The sequence below is a fragment of the Arvicola amphibius genome, chromosome 3, assembly GCF_903992535.2.
Source record: "Arvicola amphibius chromosome 3, mArvAmp1.2, whole genome shotgun sequence".
Lineage (NCBI taxonomy): Eukaryota > Metazoa > Chordata > Mammalia > Rodentia > Cricetidae > Arvicola > Arvicola amphibius.
Genome location: NC_052049.1, coordinates 54548702 through 54565187, shown reverse-complemented (window position 1 = coordinate 54565187; position 16486 = coordinate 54548702). Strand labels below are relative to the sequence as shown.

Genomic DNA, 16486 nt, shown 5'->3' with positions numbered 1-16486 from the left:
TAAACCTCAACAGTAGTTCAGTGTTTGCCTAGCATGTTGAAAGCCCTGGGTTCCATCTCTAGTACTGCAAGGAATTAAAATGAGAGAGACTCACAAATAAATGTCACAAGTGTTGACAGGGATGTAAAGAAAGTGGAACATCTGTCTACATATAAAATCTACTTTCCAGCACATCTTGGCAATGTTCAGGAAATGCTAGACAAAACCAGTGGGAAATTAAAATTAAAATGCTCCTAAAAGGTTAAACATATTTTACCATATTACCCAACAATTTCACTCCTGTATATGTATCAACAGAGTGAAAACAAATATCCATGCAAAACTTCGTACACAGACATTTACAGCACCGTTATTCATAAAATCTAGAGTCAGAAACCTAAAAGTCCATTAGACTGATATGGTATATATCTACACAACAAAATATTATCCTACTGAAAAGAAATGCAGTTTCAACACTCATAATGTGTTCAAGGCTCGTCTAAACTACATGGCAAGTAGTCTCGAAAATAAAAACAAACATGGATAAACCCTTTCATTATGCTAAATGAAAGAAACTAGGCACAAATGGCCATAGATCAAAGGATTCTACTTACAGGAAGTGGGAAGGAAAATGAACACTGTTGAGGTACAAACTTTCTAAGGAGTGCTGAGTATGTTTTGGAAAGAGATAACTGCACAACCTTGTGAACTTAGTAAAATATACTGATCTGTACATTTAAAAAGGGTGAGTTTCAATCTAAGGCCAGCTTGAACTACAAAGCAAGACTCTGTGAAGAAATAAAAGGACGGAGTAGAGGGGAGGGAAGAGAAGGGAAAGTTTACAGTATCACTCTACGAACAAAAGGATGGTAGACATTATACACCCTTCCCAACCACCTGCAGAGGAGAGCAACATTCTCCTATTAGACAGTAAAGGACTCTTTGTTCCCAACGCTAACATCATTGTCCAAGGAGGAGCAAGTACTTTCATTTAATCGAAATAATTCTTACTGATTTTTTGATAAATCTTTATTAATTTATTTTTATCTACTGCCTGCATGTATACTTGCATGCCTAAAGAGGGCACCAGATCTCATCACAGATGGTTGTGAGCCACCATGTTGTTGCTGGGAACTGAACTCAGGACATCTGAAAGAGCTGTCAGTGCTCTTAACCTCTAAGCCATCTCTTCAACCCCTTGTAAATCTTTTATGATCACACCATTTAATGTATATCTTCTAAGAGAAAGTCCAAAAGACAATACTTTTTAACATTTTATTAAATTACCATATGAATATTCATGTTTTCTAGAGTAAAAACAAGTTTCACTGGGCATGGTGGTACACACTTTTAATCTGAGCACTTGGAGACAGATGCAGCCAGATCTCTAAATTCTGGGCCATCCTGATCTACAGAGTGAGATCCAGGACAGCCAGAGCTATATAAAGAGACTGTCTCAAAAACCAACCACCACCACCATTAATAATTAATTTGAGAAAAAACCAGTTGTAGGAGAATTCTCTAACAACTAAGAAATGAAATCTTTTAGGCTCTTATCCCAAATCTGTAAATCAGAAAAAAAAAAAAAAAAATGTGATCCTGACAAATGTACTTATGCTAGGAAAAAAAAAATCAAAGTGAAATTTAGAAAGAAAATAAAACTTTAAACATTCAAAAAAGCACATATTCTAAATGGTATAAAATTAGGTTTTCCTGATCCTTTTAGTACATTTTTTTATGTGAAATTTCCAAAAGGCTACGTGAACATCTGCATTATAATTACCTTATCTTTGGCCTCAGGCAGTGTGATTTCTCTAGGTTCTAACAGTGGAATTTCTCGAAGAGGTGGAACACATCTTACTATATCTGGTACATAGTGTGTGTGGAACAATGGCGGCATGGAATATCTTCGGTCACCTGATAAAGGCACTATCTGGTTAATTATAGTTGGCTCTTGGTGGGGTGAATGGAAACGCTGTCGTTTACCATCAAGAGGAAAGGCTTTTTCATCGCTGATTCTCCTGAAAGCAAGCAAATACACCTTAGTGACTAGAGACACAACTTTCTGACAACAGAAGCATACAAATATAAATAACAGATAATAACAGCACTGTGGCTCTTTGGATAGAATTACATTATTAACTCCCTAATGGACTTTTAATATGCATTTTCAGAACAAGAGATGTCTTCCAATGTCCTCCAAAAACAAAGATAATTAATGGCTTTTGAATTACCAAAATGAGTCATCCCCCACAGTGAAAACAATAGAGAAAAATGCATACTTGTGGAATTATACAAGCACTAAGAATTAAAGATAAATTCTAACAAGAGGGTAAATAAACTGAGTGATGTGTGTGTGACATTTTTTAAAGGTTCTTTGAATATACCTATGTTCTGGCTCATCAATGGGAAAAACTAAATTGACATTTTTATAAAAGCTATAAAGGGTATTAGACAACAGGAGACACTTGAAAACAAGCTGCATTTCATATAATATACATTAACATAGATGTATGGGCATAATTAAAGCAATCTGGTTACATAGGGGAATGTCTTTACTTTGGTAAGGAAAAGGCTGAAGTGTTTTCAGATAAATAATGTCAACAGTTCCTTTACTATAATTTGGAGAAAAAGTGTGAGAGTGAGAAAAGAGAAAAAAAAACAAACACAGTTAAACTTTACAATAAATCAAGGGAAAAATACACTTTTACATTTTTCAGAAAGTTTGAAAATTTTCAAAATAAAGTCAGCACAGAGAACCTGCCAAGTACTTGTGAAGCCCCGGGCTCAAACTCCAGTATGAGGAAGAGTAAAAATGAGTAATTTGACAGGGAAAATGGTATTTATTTCATTGATAACCTAAGCTGTTCACATGAAATATTTTGCCACAGAAAATGGTCCAATTTCTTTCAAGCTCTAAAATCCTATGGGCCAATGCCACTAAAAGTTTATTATTACACTGCTCCTTGAAGATTATTCTAACTCTTTATAGATCTGGAACTCTTACTCATAAATAAACATATACAGGGCTAGAAATGTAAAAGGACATTTGCTTTTTTTAAAACTGAGTTTAAACATATACACTGAGTAGCTTCAATTAAAAACACAAATCTTATTTTTTAACAATATCTGTTACTATGAACTAATGAAACTAATCTTCACTCATGAGTTACCAATTGGTTATAAGGCAATTTCAAAATTATAAAACTAACGAAGTCAATATTCTTTTTTTTTTTTTTTTTTTTTTTTTTTACTTTTTTCTTTTTTTTTTGGTTTTTCGAGACAGGGTTTCTCTGTAGCTTTTTTTTTAAAGCCTGTCCTGGAACTAGCTCTTGTAGACCAGGCTGGCCTCGAACTCACAGAGATCCTCCTGCCTCTGCCTCCCGAGTGCTGGGATTAAAGGCGTGCGCCACCACCGCCCGGTTCGAAGTCAATATTCTTAAACTCATTATATAACTTTCCCAATGATAATCCAGAAAAACTTATAATGTTTATCATAAGCCTTGGTTCTAGAAGCAGCTATACCATCTCTGCTTGAATAACTATAACTTCTGTATCTTACAGCTTTTGCATAAGCAGAAGATAACAATGAGACTTAATGACATTATTTTAAAGTTTTTAGAACACTACTACATTTAAATTACTATTAATTATTTTTAACTAAACATAGAAACTATAAAATGATCAAATACGTTTTAAAAGGTATTCTGTACAAATATTATGAAATGTTACTTTAACAAATACCTCTGAAATTCTATTATTTATTTTAAAATTGACTGGTTTCTGAAATGCCTATAGAAAGCCTTATATCAGCCAGGTGTGGTAGTGCACGCCTTTAATTCCAGCACTTGGGAGGTAAAGGCAAGTGGTGGATCTCTGTGAGTCCCGGGCCAGTCGGGTCTCCAGAGCTAGTTAGTTCCAGAACAGCTAAGGCTACATATAAAAACAAAAACAAACAAACAAACAAAAACCTGGCTCAGGAAAAAAAAAAAACCAAACTAACAGAAAGTATCTTATGAGATAAAACTTTTCAAAAGACAATTAAGTGTGACTGGGTCCCTGGGGGACGGACCCTAATCTGTTATCATGTATCCTGAAGAGATCAGATCACCGCGTAGGAAAGAATACACAGTACAAGAACAGGAATCTACATGCTAAGGTAGGGCTGCAAAGGAAGAGAGCCGTGCTAAGTATGATCTCGATTTTTAGACTCTTTATGGCATCAAATATCAGTTTACAGCACTTTGCTATGGCAACCCTAGTAAATTCATAAGAAGGCATCTGATGAAGCTAAAATTATCAAAACACAGATTTCTAAAGAAACATAGCTTTATTCCATCTAAAACACACAGTAGCAGGAATAAAACAACTCCAGATTCATTAAAATGTTTGAACCCAAAGAAGTTTTAAAATTCTTTGACTAATCTAATTGCACAGGTATCAGAAAACAAAACCTGGGCCATACTCTCCACATAATTTCATAAAGCTGCTACACAGTCAACTATAACATTTTTTTAAAAAAGCAGTTGAAAAATACTTACTTCCTTCCTCGAAACAATGGGGATGTGGAGGTCTGTATTGGACTGACAGTTCCATATGTCAGGGGCTGTAAGGTCACAGCTCTAGACAAGCTACCAAAAACACAGAATAATAACATAAATATTTTTCTTTAGAACCGAAAATTCCACACAAACTAAATACTTAGTCAAAAGAAAACAAAGTTTAATAATATTTTCCTTTCTTTCAAATATTGAATACAACAACATTATACCAAAGAGGAAACAGAACATCATGACATGGTCCAGAATAACACCATACTTACTCTACATTTTGGAAGTTGTATTGTGCATCAATAAGTTGCTGGTGTGAATAAAGAGTTGGTGAGAGAGCAAAGAAGTTATTATGTTGTTGGTGGTTTGGAGTGAAGGGTGGACGACCCAAAATTGAGTTTGGGAACATGCTCTTGCTCACTGAGGGTGAACATGTATTCTTCTACCTGTAATTTTAAAAGATAATACTAAATTATTATAGCTTAAAGACACAGAACTCTTTAGTTAGTATTATCACTACTTAAAACAATTAGCTTCAAATTAGTCATTTCATTTGCAAAGTTATTTATGAAAGTTAATATGTCTTAAATTCTACTATGGGCAACAAATCACTAATAGCTCGTTTAAAATCTAAACCACATTCAAAGGCTTTCAATAGTATGCATGTTTCAAATTTTCTGATGAATATGCTCTAATCAATTTACCTTAACAGCAACATAACTTTTACCACCACTATTCTAAACAACAAAAGAAATCATTCAAGAGATTTAATTAAATTGCACAGATCCTTACATTTATTCACAACCTAACTCATAAAAAGTACATGCCATCATGTGATAACCTGTTATCTAGGATATGGTACTTAACATTATCTGAAGAAACAAGGAATGTGTGTCACCTACTAATTCATAAAATTCCAAGAATCTTCTCAGCAGCTATACATAAAAGACTTGTAATCAAACTGTTCCATAGAGGGAGGAAAACTGTAGAGGACAATCAGAACACATCACTAACCTAGTAAGACACTAGAAGCTTTTTTTCAATGACTAATTCAGAAAAGATCTTCAAAAAGGTGGGTGAGATAGCATACAAAAATCAAGAGCCGGGAGGTGGTGGTGCACGCCTTTAATCCCAGCACTCAGGAGGCAGAGGCAGATCTCTGTGAGTCTGAGGCCAGCCTGGTCTACAGAGCTAGTTCCAGGATAGGCTCCAAAGCTACAGAGAAACCCTGCCTGGAAAACTAGAAACAAAAAACAAAAAAAAAAACCAATCAAGAAAACAAATTAAAAATGATACTTGCGTGACCATCTTCTTAAAACATGTAATTAGAAAATTCTCAACTGAGAGAGTGTACAATATAAGAAAAAAACAAAACAATAAAACACACTAAAAGTTAAAGGTCTACCACCAAAAAAGTCAACAGAATTATGTGCTCAGCCTACCTACAAGAAATGCTAACAGCCGCCAAGTACCACTCACATATAAGAAGCTTTCATTTAGATTTCTAGTAGCTCATACTCATCCACAGATCACCAAAGAGGGAGGAAAAAGAAATAGGAAATAAGCAGAAACTATATCAAATAAACAAAGTATATATATAAAAAAAGAAGCCTAGAGAATCCAAGTATGTGAGCCAAATTATAACAGAAAAGACCATGAAAAACAGAAACACAGAGCAGGAGGAGGGAGGGAGGGAGAGAGATGGAATTTTAGAATATCCAGAGACACCCAGTTTATCAATATTCGAAGAGAGGAAATATTAAAAAGTTGGGGATCAAAATGTCTTTGGACTTTCTAAAATAATAGTGGAAGCCACAAATTAATGACTTTAAAGCTTTAAAGCTTAAGTAAAATGTAAAGCCATAAGGCTACCCCTGTGGATAATATCAATAAGGGAAAATGAAAATATTTGCAGATATAAAGGGTAAAAAGAGAAAGGTGAGGCAGGTGGCACCCACTAGTAGTCCCAGCACTAAGACTGAGGTGCAAAACTGTTTAGCAGGAATAGTGGCACACACAGAAGCAAGTGGATCGCTAAGTTCAAGGCCAGTCCGGTACACGTGGAGAGTCTCAAGCCAGAAAAACCACATTAGGACAATTTCCCAGAAGGGTAAGGAAGGGAAGTTAACAGTAGCTCAAAGTCAGAGCAGAAAGATGGTCTCAAGATTATACTCAAGAAATGCAAATCAAAACAACTCTGAGATATCATCTTACTTCAGTCAGAATGACAAAGATTAACAAAACAACCAATAACAAATGCTGATGGGGCTGTGGGGGAAAGGGAATCCTCATTCATTCATTGTTGGTGGAATTGCAAACTGGTCTATCCACTCTGGAAAGCAGTGTGGGTAAATCCTCAAAAAGCTAAAAATAAATCTACCTTATGACCCAGCTCCACTTCTTGTAGATAGGAAATGGAAACAACATAAATGTCCTTCAACTAAGCCGGGCGGTGGTGGCGCACGCCTTTAATCCCAGCACTCGGGAGGCAGAGGCAGGCGGATCTCTGTGAGTTCGAGACCAGCCTGGTCTACAAGATCTAGTTCCAGGACAGGCTCCAAAGCCACAGAGAAACCCTGTCTCGAAAAACCAAAAAAAAAAAAAAAAAAAAAAAAGAGTAAATGTCCTTCAACTAAGAAATGTACAATGAAACGGTGATATATATAAAATATACTAGGGAATACTATTCAGCTGTATAGAAAAATGAAATCATGAACTTTGTAGGTAAATAGGTGGAACGAAAAAAAGATAGAGTGAGGCAATCTAGACCCCCCCCAAAAAATGTGGCATGTTCTCTCTCATCAGAGGTTCCTAGCTCCAAATCTTCAGATGTGATGACATACCCTGGAGTTACTGCAGAAACCAGGAAAAAGGGACCATTGCTAGGGCACAGGGGTGGGGGAATAAGAGAGGGGACTAGCAGGGTACAAGTATCTGATCCAGGAAACGGGAAGGGGAAGGCTTTAGTTAGGAAGGGGGAGGGAAATAAATATAGGAGGAGGGGAGAAGGTTAAATAACAGTAAGGATGTTTGAAAAAGTCATAAGGAATCATGCTATTAACTAACCTAAAACAAACAACCTCTAACACACACAGAGAAAGAGAGAGAGAGAGACAGAGACAGGAGGGAGGGAGGGAGGGAAGGAGGGAGGGAGGGAGGAAGGGGGAGAGAGAGAGAGAGAGAGAGAGAGAGAGAATGAACTTTTCTCATCTGGGCTGGCAATGCTCCTTCCAAGAACCAATATCTAACAAAAACACCAATGTCAGGTATGAGAAAAGAACCCTCCCCCCCGCCTTTTGGTTTTGTCTTAGAACTCATTTTGTAGACCAGGCTGGCCTCAAACTCACAGAGATCCACCTGCCTCTGCCTTCCAAGAACTGAGATTAAAGGCGTGCACCACCAAGCCCTGCTGCGAAGCCCTTTTGAATTTGAATTGAAAAGTTGTCCAACAGATTCCCAAAGCATTACAGGCTATTGTTACTGCCCTTGGTTTCCCCCACAGAGGTGGAAAATTAAGTCCCTATTCCTGAAGACACCATGCACTTAATACACAGAGTCCAGAAGCCTGAGCTGGAACTGACCTGAAGATTAGCTGTCATGGTACCTGAAGATACCATGAAAGCTTCCGAAGGAGAGAAGCAACCAACAGTCCAACTGAACTATGATGCCTATGAACCACAACAAACACTAACATTGCACGATAACCCTAAGGGTGAAGTAGTGGCACACAAGCCTTGGCAGTAACCAAGAGCTCTTTAATTCAACTCAACAAGAGAGTCATGCCTGATACTGAAAACCCACTGGTGAACTACCCAGAGTTAGTGAAGTCATGGATCTTGGAGGAGACCCTACAACCATCACTTTACTAAACTAACATAATCCCTAACCACATTCTAAGTACTTGTCCTTAATACCCACAGATTACTACAGTTCTCACCTCTCGTTAAGGAAAATTCTCTTTAAAATAAACAGACCATTATGAAAACCACAACCAATGAAAATGCAGAGTCATATAGCCCAGTCCCAAAGGATACATCTACAACACAATTTCCACACCTAAGGCCTGGAGAACACTGTGGGAAGAGGGCTAGGAAGATCTAAGAGCCAGAGGATCAGGGAGTTTGCTGTGAGCTTGTGTCTCCTAGTAATGTCAGAGGCTACACTCGTACACAAACAACTACAGTCAACTAAGGTATGCTGAGAGTGGGAGAAATAGTCTTCCCCAGGAAAGAGCACACAAATTGGCTATCCAATACCAAATGGTCAGCCCTAAAATACATACAAGTAATATGTACAAACTGAACAGGTTACAATTAAGTATATATTGTGTTTACATATATGCAAGCAACAATTTGAAAAAAAGACTGTGAATTCAAAAGAAAGAAAGAAGGTGCAAATGAGAGGGTTTGAAGAAAACAAAAAGAAAAGGAAATGATATAATCCTCTTGAAAATAGAAAACAATAATACTTTAGTACTAATAAAAGTCACTACACAGGACATTTTTAAAAAAGAAAAGAGAGCCAGGCGGTGGTGGCACACGCCTTTAATCCCAGCACTCGGGAGGCAGAGGCAGGCGGACCTCTGTGAGTTCGAGACCAGCCTGGTCTACAAGAGCTAGTTCCAGGACAGGCTCCAAAGCCACAGAGAAACCCTGTCTCGAAAAAAAAAAACAAAAACAAAAAAAAAGAAAAGAAAAGAAACTTTCTAGAGTATTCAATGAGTTATTAGTGCAGGCGGAGTTTTCTGGCCCCAGGAGCCAACATCCAAATTACCAAACAGAGGCTTTATTAATTATAAATGCTCAGCCAATAGCTCAGACTTGTTATTAATTAGTTCTTATAATTTAACCCATTTCTGTTAATCCAGGTACTGTCCCAAGACTCATGGCCTTTACCTCTATCCCATTTTGTGTGTTCAATTCACTCAGCATCTGGCTGGCAACTCCCCCAATTCCGCCCTTTCTCTTCCTATCCTTCCCATTTTGGCTTTTCTGCTTGACCTTATCCTGCCTGGCTACTGGTCAATCAGCTTCTTTATTAGACCAATCAGAGCATAACTTACAAAAGAGAACAGATGGATTTTTCCACAGTATGTCCCCCTTTTTTCCTAATTAAAAAGGAAGGTTTTAGCTTTAACATAGTGAAATTATATACAATAAAACAGTTATTAAATAAGAATTACAGTCATAATATCTAATCTATTTGTATTTAGCAAAATCAGAGAAAATACTCTATTATCTATCCTATCTTTGTGAGTCTAAAGTTTTATACCTAATTTGCTTTTTATCATAATTTAAAAAAACTGTAAGTTTAACTATTTAGTCTTTAACTCCTTCAAGGACCCCAGAAGGGTAAAATGTTATCTAATGGTAGGAACATCAGGCTGCCTGGACAGTCACCCAAAGTTCCTTTGCAATACTGTAGCATTCACTCTGGCCTACAAGCCTAGCATATCTGACAGACTTTCCTGTGAAGCAGGGAATTCTGATGGACTGTCGTCCTACCTTGTCTTGGCAAAGTTTAGCAGTCGCCTTGTACGCATCCTGCTGGTTCAGTTTGGATAATATACCATCATGTTTCTTTGCCCACATGGCGAGCTTTTACCATAAAGAAAGCAAACTCCATATGGAGTTTCTTTGATGCCCATCATCTTCTCTAAAGTAGATTAGTGCTGCCAGAAGCAGAAATGTCTCACTGTCATAAAAAGCCTTATATTATTAAAACATTTTAAATGCCATATTCTGTAGGTCTTTGAAGTATCTGAAGACCATCTATCTAAATATATCTGTTTACCCTTGAAAACATACCTGACTATAAGTTTGACAATTATAGATGACTATTAACCTGTATTTTTAACTATACATATTTTTAAATGAGTTGCTTAACATAATATCCCAAACAAAAGTAGAAACACACATACAGCATAAGAGAAATAACTTTAAATTTGTACCAATAAACTAAAATTCTTATCAATGTAAAATATTTTGAGATTAATTTTTGGAGTAAAGTAGATTCAATGATTTCCCATCATTTCCATATCACACCTGAGTGTTTTTCTTTTATCTTTTTTTTGGTTTTCTTTTTCTTTTTTCTGAGACAGGGCCTCACCGTAGCTATCAGGCCTATCCTGGAACAAGCTCTTGTAGACCAGGCTGGCCTCAAACTCACAGGAATCTGCCTCCCACGTGCTAGGATTAAAGGTGTATGCCACCACTGCCCAGAGGTTTTTTGGGTTTTTTGTTGTTGTTACTGTTTTTGTTTTTGATTTTTGAAATAAGGTTTCTCTGTGTAGCCATGACTGTCCTTGAACCCACTTTGTAGACCAGGATGGCCTCCAATTTAGAGATCTGCTTGACTATGTTTCCTAAAGCTAAGATGAAAGACATAAGCCACCACACACAACCTGGCAATATGTATCTTATAATAATATAACCATTAAATATACCAATTTAGTTGTTATATTTGTTATATATCATTTACTATGTATTAAACAGTTTATTTACACATTTTATATTATAAAATTATATACTGATATGTCAAGTTTTAGGTGTGTATATAGTGCGTATGTAAAAGATTATTCAGGTTACAAAATATGCTAAATTTTCTTTTCTGATAAGCAAATCAGAGAATGAACTACAAAAGCTTAATTTTTTATCAGAAGAAAAACAAAGCCTAAACAGATAAATGTATTAGAGAATGACATTAAAAGGATTAGAAAAACTGTTAGAATCAACAGAATGGGGTTGGGAGGGAGCCTGAAAGGCAACTAAAACTCACACATACAAATTTTGTTCCTTGGTTTTCCAATTCTGTGGGATTAAAATTTCCTAGGTTGACCGCTATGAATCAGTTTCATTAGTCCAAGTTTCATCATAAGTAGTGAACAGGCAACTGACCACCATTATCATATCTCATTCCTAATGCCTGACTCTAATTTTTACCAGAGACAAAGTATTGCCTATAGGAAATAAGTCTGTCAAATTCTTCCAGGAAGTCTGTCTGTACTTCCTATTATTGGGGGTGGGGGGTAGAGGGGTGGGTGGGTGGGTTTGGTTTTGTTATTTTTCCATCACTATCTGCTGTACTCTCTGAATTTCGCTGTTCTGAGGGAAACACTGGTTAAGATTTGGTTCCTTTATTCCACTTCCCTGAACTAACTTCTCATTTTAAAACAACCTTTTTCATGGGAGTTATAAAAAAAAAGTCATTAAGTGATTAGCTATAACAAATTTTGCTTGACATTTCATTTTGCGGGAATACAGAAACTATAAACCTAACTAAAAGAAGCCATCTCTACTTAGAAAAACTAGAATTAAAAAGTTCTATTTTAAGTCATGCATAGTGGCACACACCTGAAATCCCAGCACTTGGAAGGATGGTCAGCATTTGAGACTAGTTGGGAAGACACATCAAGTTCAAAGCCAACCTGAACATAAGATTGTCTCAAAAAACACAACACCAAAGTTCTATTTCAAAGCTAGAAGTAGTGGTGCATGTCTGAAATCTCAGAATCCAGGAGGCTCAGGCAGGTGGATCTGAAATTTAAGCACAGCCTGGGTTCCATAGGAGTAAAAATCCATCTCCAAAAGCAAACATGGGAGCTGGAGTGCTCAAAGGTTAAGAGCACTGCCTGCTCTTACACAAGACCCAGGTATGGTTCTCAGCACCTGCATGGTGACGCCTAACTATCTGTAACTCCACTTCCGGAAAACCCAATGCCTTCTCCTTTCTATCCAGGGAACTAGGCATGCACATACTAGTATGTGTGTGATACACACACATAAAATAGACACATCTGAAAAACTAAAATAAAAACAACAACAAATGATATTTCAGGTTCACTTACAGAGGTTCACTGTTCAACATCTAGACAATCTTTTAACTACCAACAATAAACTCTCTTTTTCTTCTGGACCCAAATAAGGCCCTATATGTCTGCATTCAGACTTAAAGATGCAAAAATAATGATACACCTCTCACTTTTATTTCTATCCCATTACACGATCAACTCCAAACTAAGTAGAAGTTAAAAGATGATACAGAACCTAGAACTACTCTATAACATTAAAACCAAATGATTCTACGCTTAAAAGCTTAGAAGCCTAGACAATTGATAAAAATAATTAAAATTTTACTTTAGGGTATGTATCTAGTTCAGCATATTCCAATGCAAAAATGGAGCATTAGTTTCTATTATACTATTTTATTGAGAAAGGGTTTCACTGTGCTAAGCTGGCTGGCCTGGAACTCTCTAAGCAGACCAGGCTGGCCTTGAATTTGAACTCACAGAAATCAGTCTGACTCTGAGAAGCATTCATTCTTCTGGAGTACTTCTAAAATAAAATACTACTCAGGCTCTCTCAAGAATCTTGACCCTTAAGTCAAACTCCTAACTGGGCAACCTTCAAAATAGAGCCATTCCTAAGAATTAACAAATGGTATTCGATGTTCACCCCCACAAATAGCCTATCTGACCATCTGGAGAAATGAAATCCTTTTTCTAATACATTTCAATGATGATTGTAATGACACTCAAACAATGATCTATTGCAAAAATACAAGGGAACCAGATGTGGTGCCACACACACGTGATGCCACTACTAGAAAGGCAGAGGCAGGCGGATCTCTGTGAGTTCAAGGCCTGCCTGGTCCATAAAGCAAGTTCCAGGCTAGCCAAGGCTAAGTGAGACTCAACAGCAAAACATAAGGAATCTTTATAAAAATATAGTTTAATAAAATAAAATCACTATACCAGAACTTTATAAAATTTTAACTAATTTTTTTTATAGTTTTTCTTTTTCGAGACAGGGTTTCCTAGCTGTCCTGGAACTCGCTCTGTTGACCAGGCTGGCCTTGAACTCACAGAGAGTGCTGTGATTAAAGGCCCGGTTTCTTTATAGTCTTAATGAAGCTTCCTCACTAAAGACGATCTGAAAAATATTATTCTTTGCTATCTGCGGCAGTATGATAAATTTTATACTAACGTCCAGAAATGGATAGCATCCAACTTTTCTTACCTTGAATTACTGGCTTTTTAATCTGTACTCAACAGTGAAACAGAATAATCCAGGTAAAATCATTACTGTTTTTAAAACCATGATACTGGTTCTTGCCTTGAGAAAAGACCCTTAAAGATTGCTTTGTCTAATATGCTTAAACAAGTGCAGGATTAATACAGGTTTATGTGCAAATGAGCATTCATGAGACAAGATAAAAATAGTTCAGAAAGAATTTCTAGTGATAAGAGTATTTGGTCTCTTAATTTGCAACTTAATTATTGTCCTCCAATTGATCTCTCCTACAAGTTATAGAAGACTCAAGTTTACATAATGGTCTCTTCACCAAGACTCCTTGGAAAGCAGCACCACCCTAATACAAACAAGAACTGAACGGTTAGATCAAGATCTCTGTTCACATTAATTAAGTATCTTTGATCCCCTAAACTGTTCAGTTCTTTTCTCCACAACAGAAAAAGTCTAACTCCTAAATCCTGCTCGCCCACTGTCAAAACCACCTTCAGGTTTTAACGGAGCATTCCTTTCTTTATTAAAAATTAAATTCCATCCAAGAGTTAAAAGGAAACTCGCCACGGCTCCAAATGGACATTTCTCAAATAACTGAAAACTGGCCTGTTTCACACGGAGTCTATGTAGTACGGGACATTTCTAGATCCCATACAATTGGGGCTATTCACACCTAGCAAGCAATGTTTCTAATACCAGTTATTAGTCAGTGCAAATTAAAAATGTTATCGTGGTTAGCACACCAAAGCCTGGTAGGACTGAACTATATGATGGTAGTGTATCTGTATTCAAACACAAGACACACACAAAAAACACGTAATTTTCTAACCGTACTTGCATCGTTTCTTTCTCTTCCTTATATCAACAATCTTACTTTTAAACAAAGCTGAAAGAAACGAAACAAGAAAGAAAACTTAAGTATCTTGTTCTTTTCTTTTATCCGCAATCGATTTATCTTAAACAAAGCTCAAAGAGGCAAAACCAAGGCAGGGAACTTAGATCCAAGTCTGGGAAACACATAAGCCCCACCACCACTCTGGTGCTCTTAACCAGATAAAAGGAGGGAGCACCTAGCCACGAAATCTGACCGGGGAACCATCAGCCCGCCCCAACCTGTGTTTTGACCGAGAGGACTTCACGCTATTTTAATTAAATGCCTCAAAGATAAATGCCTTCCACGATAGAACATTAATGTGGACGTTTACCTTGGCTCGCCACCGCCTTTTGGAATACCAGATGGGAGTATCTAGCCAGTCTTACTCTTTCGGTCTAGGGAGTGAGGACAGCGCGGGAGGCGGCGTGAGAACTAGAGAGAAGGCGGAATCAGAGAGAAGCCGGCGGCGCCAACATTCTTCACCGAGTCCTGCACCCGGGGAACGCCCCTAGTCCGGGAGCCGCAGGGCAGCGCCAGGCTCGCTCTCCCGCGCAAAACACAGCGCCAGTTTCAGAAAAGTTTCGCGCGCCCGACCGGGGAGCAGGGCCTGCACGCGTGCATCCCCTCCGGAGACCCCCCACTCACCGGCGTCCACGCCGAAGGGCCGAGCAGGGCCCAGCGGCACCGCCCGCCAACGCGGCCGCCCGAGCAGCCCGCAGCACGGCGAGGCCCAGCTCGGGCGGGTGACCCAGGAACCGGCAGGGCGGCGGCGAGACGACTGCAGACACGGCCAGGCCCGCGCGGGCGAGGAGGTTGGGGGCGGCGACAACAAAAAGAAAGGAAAAAAAAAAAGCGGAAGACCAAAAAGTCGCCGAAAAGGCGGCGCAGACAGCCCTGTCAGAGATACCCGGAAGATCGACGTGACCCCGGATGGGAATAAGCAGCGGGAGCCAAAGGTCAGACTTCCGGCAGCCGCCAGTCGGGGAGCGAGGTGGCTGAACTGCGCAGGCGCGAGCTTGCCCGCCTAGGGATGGCTTGGCAGTGGCCGGTGCCGCGCTGGGCAGGGACAGGACGGGGACCGTGCGCTGCCTGTGCTCCTCGGCCGAGAGGTACAACTGCTTTTCCGATGGCCATTTCCTGCGGGCCTGCTCTGTCCGTAGCGGGCCTTCCAGACTATCGAAATCCAGCCTCACCTCGCCCTTACTGGGAAGATCAGTATTAAGTTTTAATTGATCTTGGAGACAAAAAAATAAAATAAATAAAATAAAATGCCTATAATGCCCAAAGCTCACCCAGTACCCTGTCTCACTTGTCCAACAAGTACTGCTGTTTCTCGCAGAGTGACCTTTAATATCTTGTGAAACTGTCTAAACTGCTTGATTTATTGATGTAAATCTGTTAACGATGGTCCCGTTATTGTCCCACTTGGAAATATCAAAATCTGACTGCTCCCATTCCTTAAAGTGATAATTTGTCGTCTTTGTAGATGTGATTATTGCTTTCGTTTTTCTAGTTGTTTATTTTCAATGCTTTTAGTTAAAATTAATTTAATTTTATTAAACTTTAATTTTTCTCTTAACTCACAGAGGTCATCGTCATGATACTTAATGGTCATTTAATAACTTACTATATACTATTATAAAATATATTGATTACTATATAGTATGCTTACTATATACTGATTACTCATTGTATAAATGATTATATATAATGAATACTAATTATGAAATTTATACTATATAGTACTACACTATATACTGATTTAGCTGAATTCCACATCCTATTTTGAAATCCTATATAAATCCACGTTATTTCTTCTTTGGCCTGTTGGGTGCTTTATAAGTACAGTAATGTCTGAAATTATAGAAATATTTCTGAATATCTTTCTGTTAACAATTTCTAATTAGTCATTTTAAATGTATTAAAACTTGTCACATGAGTCCAAGTATCAATGAGGTAATGGTCATTGTGCACTGGAAATAAAATAAGAAATTATTGGATAACATGTCTTACAAACATCAATCAAGTCTGGTCAGTTGATATTATTACTCAGATCTTCA

The 16486-nt window shown here is 38.0% G+C and overlaps 1 protein-coding gene across 3 annotated transcripts in view; it reads right to left on the bottom strand.

The window, feature by feature from the left end:
* The window catches only part of Tent2 (terminal nucleotidyltransferase 2), a 53671-nt gene extending 38397 nt beyond the window's left edge, over positions 1-15274 (bottom strand). Inside the window, exons 1-5 of one of the 3 annotated variants that reach the window (XM_038321607.1) lie at positions 15072-15274; positions 14758-14858; positions 4802-4975; positions 4521-4610; positions 1763-2000 (exon numbers count right to left, since the gene is read on the bottom strand). In XM_038321607.1, the coding sequence (XP_038177535.1) occupies positions 1763-2000; positions 4521-4610; positions 4802-4938 (465 nt within the window). In that variant the 5' untranslated portion in view covers positions 4939-4975; positions 14758-14858; positions 15072-15274. The remainder of the gene's footprint in view (positions 1-1762; positions 2001-4520; positions 4611-4801; positions 4976-14757; positions 14859-15071) is intronic. The other 2 variants (XM_038321605.1, XM_038321608.1) reach the window with 2 other exon arrangements.
* Between the last annotated feature and the right edge of the window lie 1212 nt (positions 15275-16486).